This window comes from Lolium rigidum, chromosome 5 (assembly GCF_022539505.1).
Source record: "Lolium rigidum isolate FL_2022 chromosome 5, APGP_CSIRO_Lrig_0.1, whole genome shotgun sequence".
Taxonomy (NCBI): Eukaryota; Viridiplantae; Streptophyta; class Magnoliopsida; order Poales; family Poaceae; genus Lolium; species Lolium rigidum.
In genome coordinates, this window is record NC_061512.1 from 165,543,984 (window position 1) to 165,558,318 (window position 14,335).

The 14,335-nt window shown below is 42.1% G+C and overlaps 1 protein-coding gene across 1 annotated transcript; it reads right to left on the reverse strand.

Moving 5' to 3' along the window:
* Positions 1-4,769: 4,769 nt before the first annotated feature.
* LOC124654553 (small polypeptide ROTUNDIFOLIA LIKE 2-like) lies at positions 4,770-5,012 on the reverse strand. The gene has a single exon (XM_047193554.1). It carries the CDS (start codon positions 4,875-4,877, stop codon positions 4,770-4,772), a length of 108 nt encoding a protein of 35 aa, XP_047049510.1. The 5' UTR covers positions 4,878-5,012.
* Between the last annotated feature and the right edge of the window lie 9,323 nt (positions 5,013-14,335).

The following is a 14,335-nucleotide window of genomic DNA, read 5'->3' on the forward strand; positions in this document are numbered from 1 at the left end:
TTCTAGATTGGGCAACAACAGTTTTTAACGTTGCCTTCCAACTCACAACACATCTACCAACAGTCAACGCATAACATGTGAGGGACCTCCTCTTATCCAAGTCGGCACCAAAATCTAAATCCACATAGCCCGCGAGTCCCTGCCATGAAGGTACCTGAAAATCCATTGAACATCTTTCCAATGTTCTTTACCAGGATTAGCCATGTATCAACTGACCAAAATCATAGCATATGATAAATTAGGGTGATAACAAACAATGGCATACATCAAGGCACCAATAACACTAGCATATGGAACTCGTGACATGTACTTAGTATCTCCATTAGTACTAGGACATTGCAATGCTGAAAATTTGAAGTGAGGAGCAGTAGGTGTACTAACAGACTTTACATCATGCATATTAAAACGATGAAAAACTTTTGTAATGTAATTTTCCTGACTAAGAAAATAATACACTAGATTTTCTATCCCTTGTAATTTACCTAGTATTTTCTAAACAACACCAAGATCCTTCATCTCAAACTCACTACTTAATTGTGCTTTCAAAGTAGTGATGTCTTTCTTGCTCTTGACAGCAATCAACATATCATAAACATATAACTACAAGTATATAGGTGATCCATTAACAAACTTGATGTAAAAGCAGCTATCATACTAAGATCTCTTAAAATCATGTGTAAGCATAAATGAATCAAACCTTTTGTACCGCTTCCTTGGAGACTATTTCAGACGATAAAGGGATCTCTTTAACTTACAAACAGGATCCTCCTTACCAGGCAGAACAAAATCTTTAGATTGGTCTATGTATAACTCCTACTCAAGTTCTTCATGCAGAAAAGCAATCTTCACATCTAACTGTTCAAGCTCAAGACCATACATAGCCACAATACCAAAGAATCCACGAATGGAACTATGTTTCGCAACCGGAGAGAATACATCATTATAATTAATACCTAGAACTTGGTTGAAACTTGTTGGTACTTACCTTGCCTTAAACCTTTGAGGCTCATTAGCTAGGAGAAAAACCTTCCTTTATTTTTAATATCCACTTGCAGCGGACATCCTTCGTTTGTTTAGGAAAGCGCACAACATGCCATGTGCCATTCTTCTAAAGCAATTGCATCTCCACTTGCATAGCAGAAATCTACTTCTCGCGGTCAACGGATGCAACATCCTCGATATATGTAGCAGGTTCAGAGTCATGTTGCACCTATTTAGCACAACTCAAAGCATAATGGACAAGATTACACTCTTCAATTAAACGAGGACGTGAACCTTTGTTATGCCTCGGTCTATCAGCAACAAAGAAATTATTTGTTTTCTGCAAAATAGGTGATGAGTGATGAACAACAGTGTTATCAATTTCAGCACCATCATTTTCTTTCTCCTCCATGTGCTCCACTTGCACGTTAATCTTCCTTTGCTCATCATCATAAACATCAATAGTATAAGAAACATCTATAGATGAACTCTTATGAAACATGACAACCTCATTAAAAACAACATTCTGTTGTGCAAAACCTTCTTATGCAAAACCTTCTTAGTTTCAGGATTCCATAACTTATATGTCTTAACTCATGAACCATAACCAAGAAACACACACTTAACAGCCCTAGGCTCTAGCTTTCCATTATCAACATGTGCATAAGTAGTGCAACCGAAAACTTTCAACTGTGCATAATCAGCAGGTGAACCAGACAATATCTTAATAGGAGTTTTTTATCAAACGAAATGCAAGATGACATGTTCATCAAGTAACAAGCGGTGGAGGGTTCATCCCAAAAATGTCTATGCATACCAGCATTGGACAACATCCAACGAGCTTTAGAGATGATGGTTCTGTTCATTCTCTCCACCACACCATTCTGTTGAGGAGTGTACAGGATGGTGGAGGCCGTTTCAGCCCAAGCCTCCGGCGACGGGCCTCGCTTTGCTCGTCAGAAGTTAGCCCGCTTATGAAGATGACGCGCAGGTAGCGTTCAGCCAATGACAACACCCAATCAAGGGTAAAAAAACCAAACAAGGGGAGATCAATCCCAAACCCTAAGATTGGGACTTCACACCATGTTTAGATGAGTAGTAACTTCATCTATTCCATGGGCTTTAGGCCAAATATATAAGTCAATGAGAAGAGATAACTAGTAATCCTAATAAAAATTGCATCTCTAACAATTAGATGGAAAATTTTCCTCCAAAATAGAGCCAAGGAACTCTCAAGAAAAATTCCATGCGATTTGGATCATGCAAATCAATCGACATATAAGAGTAATAATTATAATTACTAATTAAGGGCTCAAATCCTTCAAACATCTCGTGAAATTCTTTGAATGAAAGAAGCCATATGAATTGTTTTCCTACACCTTAATTCACAAGAATCCTAGCAAGAGGTTAAACCTCTTGGGAATTTCCTTTGTGTCAATGACAACTATGATATGCACGCATGGCTTCTTCGGAATGAAGGATTTTCATAGAACTTTCGGAGGATTCCATCCCATATGATTTTCTCCCATGGGGGTGTGTGGGGGCACCAAAATTCCTATGGATTGCATTCCTACAACTTGACTTAATTCCATAGGATTTCTAGTAAGATTGTAGATTTTGTTTTCCCCTTAAGTCTTGCGTGGATCTTTCTCCCTCTTCAAATTCCTGCAAAATATTGTTTAGCATACAAAGAGCTATGCGTGTGAACTGCCGTACGATCCTACATTCCGAAAAGAGGCTCTCGGTCCTTGTAGAATGTTTTTATTTCATATGATGCAACTAAAGAATATTTATTACCCATTCGTGCGTGTTCAGTTCATGTTGCACTCAACATGACACCTCCTCCGATCCAAAGGGACCTAGTAGTCAAGAATATCTGCAAGAGCAATCATCAGTGAAGTGCCTAAGCAAACAACTTGCATAAGACGTAAAGGAATATTCACTCATCGTAATGGCTTAAGCAGAAATCATGGAGCCTACCATAGCCTATTAGCAGGCCTCGATTGTCCTTATGTACCAGGAGTGCATGTACGCCAGCATGGCTAAGTTTAAAACCTAAGTAGCCATGAGACAATGCTTATCAGCTAAATTTAAAACCTGTGTAGCCATCAGACCATGCTTAGCTTATCATCGTCCACACAAAGGACAAAATCACTAATCAACCAGCTGCGGTCAAAGATGCACAGAGAGACAATGCTCGCCCCAAACACGGGGGCCATGTCTCGTGGGCACTGGGCAGAGCTCCCGGCTGCAGCTCTCAAGGACTAGGAATAGAAGAAAAGACAACACGGGATGCAATGCAGGACTGGCCAAGCAGAAGCGAACAGGTGGGCAAACAGACAAGCGCACGGACGCGCTGCATGTACCGTGCGCGAGCGTGCACGCACACATGCGCGCCCCACGCACGTACCGAGGCTGGCACATGCAGGACATCCTGTGAGCTGTGACCAGGACAGGGAGCCCATTTATTTAGACAGACAGCCTCTTGCTTTCCAAGTCTAAAGTGAAAATTCAGCCTAATTAGGCATCAATATGATCAACTTTTAGGTAGTAAGTGAACATATGATGATGATATAATTGTTAAAAGAACCTCTCAAAAACATTTGTTAAAAGAATTCAAGTGACTAGTACTGTGCTTGAAGCACTGACCAATTCATACCTTAGAGGTGCTTCCTCTGTTCCAAATTAATTGATCTAGCTTTGTCTGGATATGAATCTACACATTAAAACACATCTAAATACATGCGTATCTAGATAAAGTTGAGCCAATTAATCTGGAGCAGAGGGAGTAGCACATACACTGAGATGTCATGGTCCAGTCAAGGTTTCATTTCATCCATCGACAGCATGTCATGGTCCAGTACTCCAGCCATGATTTCAGGTACTCAGGCAAGCTCTGATTAAGCTTTTCCACTCGGGGTGACTGCAGCGTGCTTCGTGGATTCCTCACCTTTGCTAGAGTGGTCTACCACTACCAGCCACAACTTCCTTTCTCAGGAGGACTGCAACATGAAGCAGTGCCTGCGCAGTATATTAGTTCTCTCCTCCATGACAATAGTACCAGGTATGCACCAAGTTCTACCACAATATATTAGTTCTCCAGGACTGCAACGTGAAGCTGTGTATTCTGCACGATATATTAGTTCTCTCCTCCATGACTATACTACCATTAATTCGTCGTATGCACCAAGTTTCAGGGCATGTATACTGTCGCGGGGAACCGCTCAATTTCTGCAAGAATTACGAAAAGCAAATCCCGCACTCCAAATGGGGCACTAACGGATCCACCAGGAGCATACATGGCCACATATCAAAGAAAATAAGTTAGTCACCTCTCAAAGGACCTGGAGGGAAAAAGCGTAACCACACAGAGAGATTCCAACTTTCCATCAAAAGTGTAAAGCATCAGATACGGATCGCTTCAAACCGTTAAGAAAGTATAACTAACTTCATCACAAAGGTACCACTGTTTCAACTTGTGATTTTCAGAAACTAGTTACTTCACAGTTATCATTGCGAGTATAATATCAAGTTGAAGCACAGTTAAGCAATGGTCTTTCTCCAGTCTTATAAGAGGGTGACAATCTCGGACTACAGAGTTGGATCTCCCACCCGTGCCCGCAACAGCAGGCAAGTGTTGGGAGAAAAAATGACCCTCAAAAATGAAGAAGACTAGGAGAAGTACATGGACAGCCTATACATAGCAACTACACCTAAACTCTCTAACCCTGCAGAAATGGCAGCGCCAACGAGAAAATTCCAGAATGGAAGGAAAAACAAGAAACGGATCAGTCGCTCCATCGAAGCAACATGACGACGCAGCGGCGGAAGATGTAGAACCTAGCCCTCTTCTCCCTGAAAGCTCTGTTGAGCCTCCCTTGGCCTCCAATCTTCATGGTCTGGTTCACAAAGCTCGGTGCAAGGCGGAGGAGGGGAAGAATGCTGCTAGACTATAAGACAGCTTGTAGACTGATGGCTAGTGTGGTACGAGAGGGGTGTTAAGCGGGGGGCCTTTATATAGAGGCACACAAGGCATGATAAGTATCAAAGGAACATCATACCCCCCACATGCAGGCACTTTGTTTACGCACTGGGAGGCACACTTCTGACCCTAAACTTATCCTACTCGTTATTCTATCTGCTTGCAGCTTAGGAGCTAGCAAAAGGCTTAAACTATGCATGGCCATGACTGTCTCAGAGAATTACAGCGGTAAAACCAGACAAGATACAGTGGTCTCCCATCCATCCATGCAACAAAGGAAGATAAAGGTTGTTTAGTGACTCCAAGAAAGGGGCTCCAAAAGATATCCTAGCCACGCTTACTAAGGAAACTTCCTGGAAGGTCACCTTGATGCATAGGATAGAACTGATTAAGCTTTACCGCTAACAGGTGTTAAGACCGGGTAATTCTGCAATTAGGAAATTCTGTACACAAACGGTGAAGGTAAGGGTAAAGCTCCGGACTTCGATGAGACTTGTCTGATTCCACTTTCCGTGCACTGCCATGTAGCTCTAACTAGGTGAAATTATTCGTGACAGATGTTAAGGCCATGTAATACTGCAATTATGAAATTCTCTACAACAGGCTTAACCTCAGGGTAAAGCTTGGACTTCTAGGAGACTTGTCTGATTTCACCTTCCATGCAATGGGATGGAACTTTTACTACACATCACAGCAATGTTTGACACATACCTTGGTGACAGTGATTAAGTCGGCAGTTTAGGATAGCAGTATAGAGCAACCTCTCCAGGTACACAAGGAACACAGCATATAATCTTGTACGCTGAAAATTGCTTGATTGGAAAGTCAAGCAAATGGGTTCTCCCATGTACGTCAGGTCATTTTTACTCAAACGACAGCTTGTTCTCTTGAGGCAACTTGGGCGCTGAATAAATCCGAATTAACAGATTAGCATATTTCTTTTGCAGCATGGAAACTAGAAAGTACCTTTTGTCATCATTATTCAATTTCCCCGTTTGCAGAATCCGCATAGTAATTTGAACTAACCAAGTTCCCATATTGCCTTCTACTCAGATGACAGAGTCCCATATGCAAGGAAGACCATGATTTGTCTTTGTCTCTTGTTTCGCAGACAGCATGTAAACCTAAGATAAATTCCAAACTGTACTGCCTACAATTTCAGTTCATCAAAAGTTATTCAGGCTACATGTAGTGATGTGAAATTGAAAGTGAGCTGCATAAACCAAGGTAATTCTCTTATTTAATTATTTCAATTATCATTTACCTGTCCCAAATGTTGAAGAGAGAGTGACAGGATATGGCTAGTGTGTATCTTATTCCATTAGCAAGAGAGCTATATGTGCAAGAGAGCTAGACTTCATGGACAAACCTAGATAACACACCTATCCCACATACGTCTATTCTAACACCCGTAGCATGCAGGCATCATCTGTGAAATCACTACAAGACATATCGTTAAGTACAAAAAGGTTGCAAGAGGAAACAATAGTTATTACAGGACTGTACACTAATCACAAACTAGGGAATCAAATCAGAAGAAAATCTCCATATGCATTGAATCTGTTGTGTTACTGAGGCCGTAACATTAGATCTAAACAGATGACTGAAGATGAGGCTACCACGAAGAAACTTCCTACCTGATGATCTCATTATGATCTTGGCCTTCCTTTCAATCAATGAAAAGGAGCACCTTTTGTTGTCTGCAGTTTTCCAATATAACAATGATTTAAAGTGCTTACAGAGAATGAACAGATTAGGTGCCTCCATTATTTGATGCATACCTTCTATATAATTAATATTTTTCAGGCTTACAATCTGCAGAATAATCTTTAATTAACTGAATTGGAAGTAGTATTTTTTTAGGGAGAAGTAACTTATGCTTCAAACAAAACAATTCAACAAAGCCCACAAAGCAATCCTACCATAACATCAGCATTCATGGACTCAACAAAAACACACCAATGATTATGTTTGTAACCATGAGCATACATCAGAAGAAAATCTGCAAATACAAATTACACAATGAGCGCATGCCAGGTAGCAGTCACTTAGCTAATGCCAATATTAGCACTAGTAAATAATGCATCAAGATGGCAACTGAAGCAGTGACTATTTTGTCGTTTTGTCAGTTAGGATGATGAACTTAGACTTACAGTCCTAAGAAGGGCTGTGGGTAGCAAAACAACATGAACATGAATATGTGAACAACAAGAAATATAATGTAAAGATCATCACTTTTTGTAAAAGATATTAAAGAGGAAAATTAACAGAGAATTCTGGGCAAAAATATGAGTGAAAATGCTGATGTCATTTTCATTTTAAATTGGCAAATTGGATGAAGTGGCAACAAACATCTGACATCCTATCTGACAAGATGGTCCCACAAAAGCTAAAAGGTAAGTTCTATAGGATAGCCATCAGACCAGTGATGTTATATGGAGCAGAATGTTGGCCCACTAAAAGACAACACATCCAACAAATGAGTGTTGCGGAGATGCGCATGCTATGGTGGATGTGTGGCCATACAAGAAAGGACTGGATTAGAAACGAGGTAATACGTGATAGGCTAGGGGTGGCACCGGTCGACGAGAAGTTAGTCCAACACCGACTAAGGTGGTTTGGTCATATCCAACGGAGGCCTCCACAATCACCAGTTAGCAGTGGAATTCTTAAGAGTGGAAAATACAAGGAGGGGCAGAGGACGACCAAAGTTGACATGGGCGGGGCGGTAAGAAGTGACTTGAGGGACTGGAATGTCCCTAAAAATTTAGCTCTTGGTAGGGCAACATGGAAATCAGCGATCCATGTGCTGGAATCTTATTTTACTTGTTCTCTCTCTCTCTCTCTCTCTCTCTCTCTCTCTCTCTCTCTCTCCTTGTTTTGGTTGCCTTATGTTTCCGTTGGGTTTCATATCTAGCCTACCCCAACTTGCTTGGGAAAAAGGCTTTGATGTTGTTGTTGTTGTTGTATTAAATTAGCAAATTGGGACAATAAAACCCACCAAAGAAAGTTTAATTTTTGTTATTTTATTTTTATTTACTGAAAAGAGGAAAGTTATAGATGATGGTCTCTAGAAGTAATAGTCGACCATTTGCATTTTTTTTTTAAAATACCAGTTGTTGCAGTACAAAATAGTGCAAGGACGAGAAGTTCAATTACTACAACCTCAAGAAGTTCGCTGAGTTCATTAAACCTCTCTGCATATAACTCACGATTATGACTCTATTGACATACTATTGTCTTGGTAGACCAACTTGTCAATCTCAGAGGCTACAGGACTACAGCAATAAATATTGCATGGATGAGAGTTGGAAAAAAAAAAGACAACTAATAAGACAACTGATACTTCGCTATTGAAATTTTGTAGTGTCAATACTCAGCATCCAAAGTTGTGCTACAAGGATTAGTAGGAAAGTTGAACATAACGATAAAAATAACTGATCAAGGTGGCACAAGATCAATGCACACATAAATGAGGAATACACGTTACAGTAAAAAAATCTGGATAAAGGCATATTCTCAAATGTGCATATACTTAACTAAATTGCGCAGAGGATAAATAAGTCCGGAACAATAACTCTGAAAGTTCTAAGGAAAGAAGATCATATCCTTATATTTTCAAAGAGTAGGTGAAACATGAGAAATATGCATACAAGAAAATGAAACAATTGAGTAAAATGCTGAAATCTTCTTCCTCCTCTTCTTCAACATAACCAGCAAAAGTAGCAAAATCGTTAAGCTGCTCAAAACTACATAAAGATGTATAAGATCCTACCAACTTATCAAAGTCCCTAAAGAGATCTCAAAAGTACCCAACTACACACTTATATTTAGCTATTCAAGAACATCCTTGTCTGGTATAAACGAACTCTTGTGAAGCACCTCTATTGGAATTATCAAATAATTGTGTATAGTGCAACTTGCATGTTATTATAAGTTTTTTATGAAAAGCAAGAGCTTAGACAAGTCTACCCCTAGACCAACCCAAATTGACTGCACGAAAAGCTGCCTTTGTGAGATCATGAATGCTCACATGGTCTGGTGCACCGCACAACTAACGGCTGCTTCAGCCATGTTAAAAGTTTCAGGATCCATTGCAAAATCACATCACCCAAAATGATCACACTCCAGCAGAAAGAAGATATAAAAATAATGCAAGCCTGTCTCCTAAATTGCACTCATCTTATTCAACTTGCTTGCATGTGACAAGTGAACTCATCATTGTGTCTCTATAAAATTATTCCATATCTTCACATGCTAACCAAATCCACGGAGACTCCAATCAGCAAATCTTTATAGAATTCTCTTCTGTATACCAATCAAGCAATATAAGTTGTAGTTAGCCTCGTAGACATGAGAGCAGAGAGCAGCAAAAAGATAAGAAAGGGACGGTTCAGTAGACCTATTTGACATGGTCAGACTCAACTGTTAGCTTGACTGACTCTAAGTGCTCAGCGGTCAGTGCATTTGCCTCACATCATTTGAGCCAAAATTTAATGTTTTCTGGGCCAATCTAAAACCTGTGGATGTTAAGGTAAAGAACTAACTAGGACATCTAGCTGCAGTAGGGCACTTGCAGATTATGAAATCAACCTCTTATCCATCTTGCCAATGAGGAAACACTGTGATTTACCTTCTTTCTGCCTATTTTAATGTATCCTTTGTATTGGGTTGTTCCCTTTGTACTTGAACATACCTTCAACGACAGTTGATGCGCAGTTCTTCCTTTTTCTTCATTGACAAGGGATTAACTTATCAATGCCTACGGATTATAGGCTAGGGTTTAGTTAGAAGTAGAGGGCAAGTAGATCTCGAAGGTTTCAGCCGAAAAGTGCTCGACGATTATGAAAACTAGGGTTCGTGAACAATGATTCGATCCTCTCTTCGTCCCTCGACCCCCCCTTTATATAAGAGGTGGAGCCGAGGGTTTCGTTTTGTACAAGTTACAGAATCCGGGACGGTTTCTAACTCATCCCGCCAGATTACAAATAACATCTCCTATTACAACTCTATCTTTTCCTTAAATACATCTTGGGCTTCCGAATCTTCTTATTCTTCGGGTAGTGGGCCTTCAATAAACCCCGGGTACTATATTTGGCAGGCCCATTTGGGATGCCTATGTCAGTAGCCCCGAGATTTTGCTTGAATCGTAGAGTCAGGGAAAATCTCCACTGTTTATTTTTACCCGAAAGCTCTAACTTTTATACTTTTCTCATAAAATTCTATATTGTACAGGGATATTGGTAGTTGGGGCTAGTTCATCTGACGGATCAGGTACTAGTTAACTGCTCTAGTGGCAATCCGCAAAAACCTACTTCAAAATCACGTCCCCGGACATGATCTCGGGATACTGGTGTAAACTTCGACGAGTGCCGCTTAAGGTCTTACCATTCGTCGAGTCCCGATCAAATTTATCGAGTACCTAACGCGTCCGTTAGGATTTTTCTTCGTATCCGTTGATACGGATAAAAGTAGCAGAGCGCGAGTCTTCGGCGATGCCACGCCCGGCAGAATAGATCCGGGGTCTTACCTTCGCAAATTTGCGGCATTCAGAAATTGATCGCAACTTTGGCGTTCGAGAATATATTGTCGAGTGCTTTTCCGGCTGTTGGAATGGCACATTTTATCGAGTCAAATATGACTTATATTGCTCTCCCGATGGGAGTATATGTAGAGTTAATTATAACTCGAAATATACTCTCTTGCTGTTCTATTTTTCCTTTGTTAATTTCATCGGGCACGCGAACAGCGTTCCCGATGGGAGTAGCCCCCGAGGCTACAGCCAAGAACTTGTGTTTGGTTGTAGGCTCAACATTTTAGTCCACCTTGTCGCTATATTGCCATTATCTCCCGATATTCTTTCCCTTCTTCTTTTTTTTTTTTTTATCTATCGGGTGCGCGAACAGCGCTCCCGATGGGAGTAGCCCCCGAGGCTACAGCCAAGAACTTGTGCTTGGTTGTAGGCTCAACATTTTCTATATTGTCATACTCGAAATTTTACTTTCTGTCAAAGTAGCCCCCGAGCATTTGGGCAAAAACTTGTTTCTGACCAAAAGCTCCCGATGTATTCAAATAACTTATCCTGTCGCCATTCTCCTTTTATTTTTCTCGTCGATATATGTTCCCTTGTCAAATTTTTCTTCAACTCTATCAACGGCCGAGTTTTTTCCTGCCTTGTGGGTCCATCGTTTCCACCACGTTGACACGTCGTGTAAGTGGGGGACACACGTCCTCCGCTTTTTCTGGCGCACGTACGGTAACGCCTATCTTAGTAAAAATACTTTTTTGCCCTTGTAACCAGAAGATCGATTCTCACCACACGATTTCCTCATCCAACGGCTTTCTGCGACCCTCAATTCTTATATAAACCTGTCTTCAACCTCCGTTCATCCCCTTGTTTGCGCCGCTCACCTGTTCCTCTTCGCAAAAACTTCCCTGCGCCCAACTCTCTCTGATTTTCCCTCACTCACACACATTGCTCTGCCCATTGCCATTGATGCCACCGCGCGTACGCCTAACTCGCCACAGCACTCCAGAATCCGCGATGGCTGCTGAAGATCTTGAGTGGGAGAGATCTAAAATCTCCAATCAGGACGTCAACCTGATGAAAAGGCTTGGCCTTATGAAGAAGGAAGACGCCATCCGCTTTCCCAGCGAAGAAAGCTATCCCAACCCTCCAATGGAGTATTGGGTTAGTTTCGTTGATCATCTCATCCGTGGCCTCTCTCCCCCAATCCATGATTTCCTCCGCGGTCTTCTCTTTGTTTACGGGATTCAGTTGCACCAACTGACTCCCAATTCGATCCTTCATATTTCTATTTTTATCACTCGTGTGAGTGCTTCCTTGGAGTCGCTCCCAACTGGGCTCTTTGGAAGCGCATTTTCTGCCTTCGCCGCAATGGCGCGCACAACGCCACCTACAACATAGGTGGCGTAGTTATCTGTGTCCGAACCGATGTCGATTATTTCTACGTCAAATTTCCCGACTCTGTCCAAGGATGGCGCAAGAGGTGGCTCTATATACACGAAGAAAGCGCCAATTCCGTGGAACACAACATAGTTCCCTTCGACGGAAACGCGAAGATTCAACGCCGCCACTCTCGGGACGCCGAAGTTTCCGAAGAAGAGAAGAAAGCGACGAAGCTCTTATGTCTCGTATTCATCGGCTCCAAAATACTCGAGGCAAAGAGTTATCCGGTGTCCAAATCACAGCCTATTTTCTTAGAATTAGAGTGCAGCCTCTTCGGGCTCGCAAAAATCCCCTTTGGACGTACTGCGGTGCCAATGACGCCAATAGGCTCTCCGGTGATCTTTACGTGAAGGACTTGGAGAAGCTTATTCGAAGAATTACCTCGCTGAGTAAGAAGGATCCTATTCCTTCCTCCTGTCGCGTGGCACCCTACAACTCCACCAATCCTCTCCCCGAGGTATTTTGTCTTCTCGAATTTTTATCTTGTTCTGAATTTTTCCTGCATCTCATTGTATTAATATCTCGCTATTTTTCCCTTTGTCGCTATTTTTTTTATAGGATCACCCTACTATGGCTTCCCTTCCTCCTCTTCCTGAGGATGGAGAAGTCGAAGAAATGGGTCTAGTTGCCGAAGATGCTCAAGGCTCTTCCGTTCCTGAAAGTGAAGTCGCGGGTTCTCACAAATCTGCGGCTTCTCATGAGAAAGAAGTTGAGTCTGAGGCCAGTGAATCGACTGAATCCCTTCCTCCTGCTGTTTCTCCAACGAACAAAAGGAAAAGGACTGATGCCGAGGATTCTGGCACCTCTAAGGCTGAAGAAGTTATTCCTTCTCATCCGAAGGCAGCTTACGATCCTTATGTTGAATCCCTCGTCAGCTCGTAAGTCGTCTTTATCTCTCCCTATTTTTGTACTCGAAATATTTGTCTTGTCTTGCTATTTTATACTGTCGATTTTTTGGTCAACAGTGATGAGGAAGAAGTACCAGTTACTGACGTGGCTCCTCGGACAAGCACGTCACGTACTGTACTTGCCTCAGACACGCTAGTTGACGGAGAAGAAACGTCGCCTCCCCAACAAAACGTCGTCACCACTACTCCACCATCAAGCCCCCTTGCTCCTTCACCAAAAAGGACAAGGGTTGAAAAGATTGCTGAACCTGCCCCTCAGTCGGGCAGTTCGTCGACTCTGCTCCTGGATGATGTAAGCTTGTCGACATCTATATCTTCCTTATTTTGTTTTTCCACACCTTTTCTCTTTTGCATGCCGATGTTTCTCTTGCTGTGTTCACGTTTGAGCAGCCTATGATCAAGGATCTTCTCCGCATCGGTTCCCAATTTATTGGGTACCGTGAATATGCTAATAAAGCCGAAGGTAACGACTTTTATACTTGCTGTTTTTCCTTGATTTTTTACTCCTGTTGCTTGTCGCGATTTTTGATCTTTCTTCGCTCTCTTTTCCATATCTCGTCAGAGAAACTTGCAGAGGCCAACGAACGCGCCAACGCACTTGCTCGAAAACTTGAGCAAAGTGAGGCGGCTCGCAAGAAAGCCGAACTTGTTGCTAGCAAAGCCAAGGTCGAAGCTGATGAAGCTAAGGCGAAAGCTGCTGGTGTCGAGGAACTGCAGAGGAAACTTGAGGATGCGACAGCTGCCTTAGATGAGCACAAAGCTGCACAAGCTTCTCGTGAAGAAGGAATCCTCAAGCGTCTGAAGTCGCAAAGTCGACGTACTCTGGGTAATATTATTAATCCCTTTTATTTTATTGCACTTCCCATTTCCTGGTTGTTGACTGATGTCTTCTCTCGTGTGGCAGCCCAAACAAACCAGGATTTTGATCTGGATAATCCCGTCAACGATCCTCTCCTTGACGCACTTTCTCTTCTGGAGTTTCATGGGCGCGAAATTCGTGAAGGCGCGGCAAATGCTAATGCAGGATTGTCAGCGTTATTCCCTTACTTCTTCCCGAAGAAAGAGGAGCCCGCGACTTTCCTCAGCCTTGCGAAGATGTTCAATACGTCGGAAGACCTTGGACTGAAGATGCGCCAAGAAAATATGAAGGTTGCCGTTGAAAACACCGTCGCTTTGGTTGCTGACAGTCGACAGACTATTGACTGGACGAAAGTTGGCGACACTGAGCAAATAGAACAATCAAGGTGGAAGTCACTGATCAAGGCAGCCAAACCCAACACGAAGAAGATCTTGGCGTATCTCGGGATTAAGCCATCGTCGACTCCTAGCTCGTCAAGGCCGGAGGTCTAGTTGCATGCCTCTGTTTTTCTATTTCTTTTGCTCCTGTCGCCAAAGTAGTCATTTGGCGACACGTACTTCCTTAGCTCCACTGTAATGCTCTTGTAATTATTCTAAGAAATTAATGAAAACTTCTATCTTTGCTGGTTGTTTGAT

What these genes read in the sequence shown, in the direction of transcription:
- LOC124654553 (XM_047193554.1), bottom strand. Translation starts at nt 4,877, where the DNA reads ATGAAGATTGGAGGCCAAGGGAGGCTCAACAGAGCTTTCAGGGAGAAG.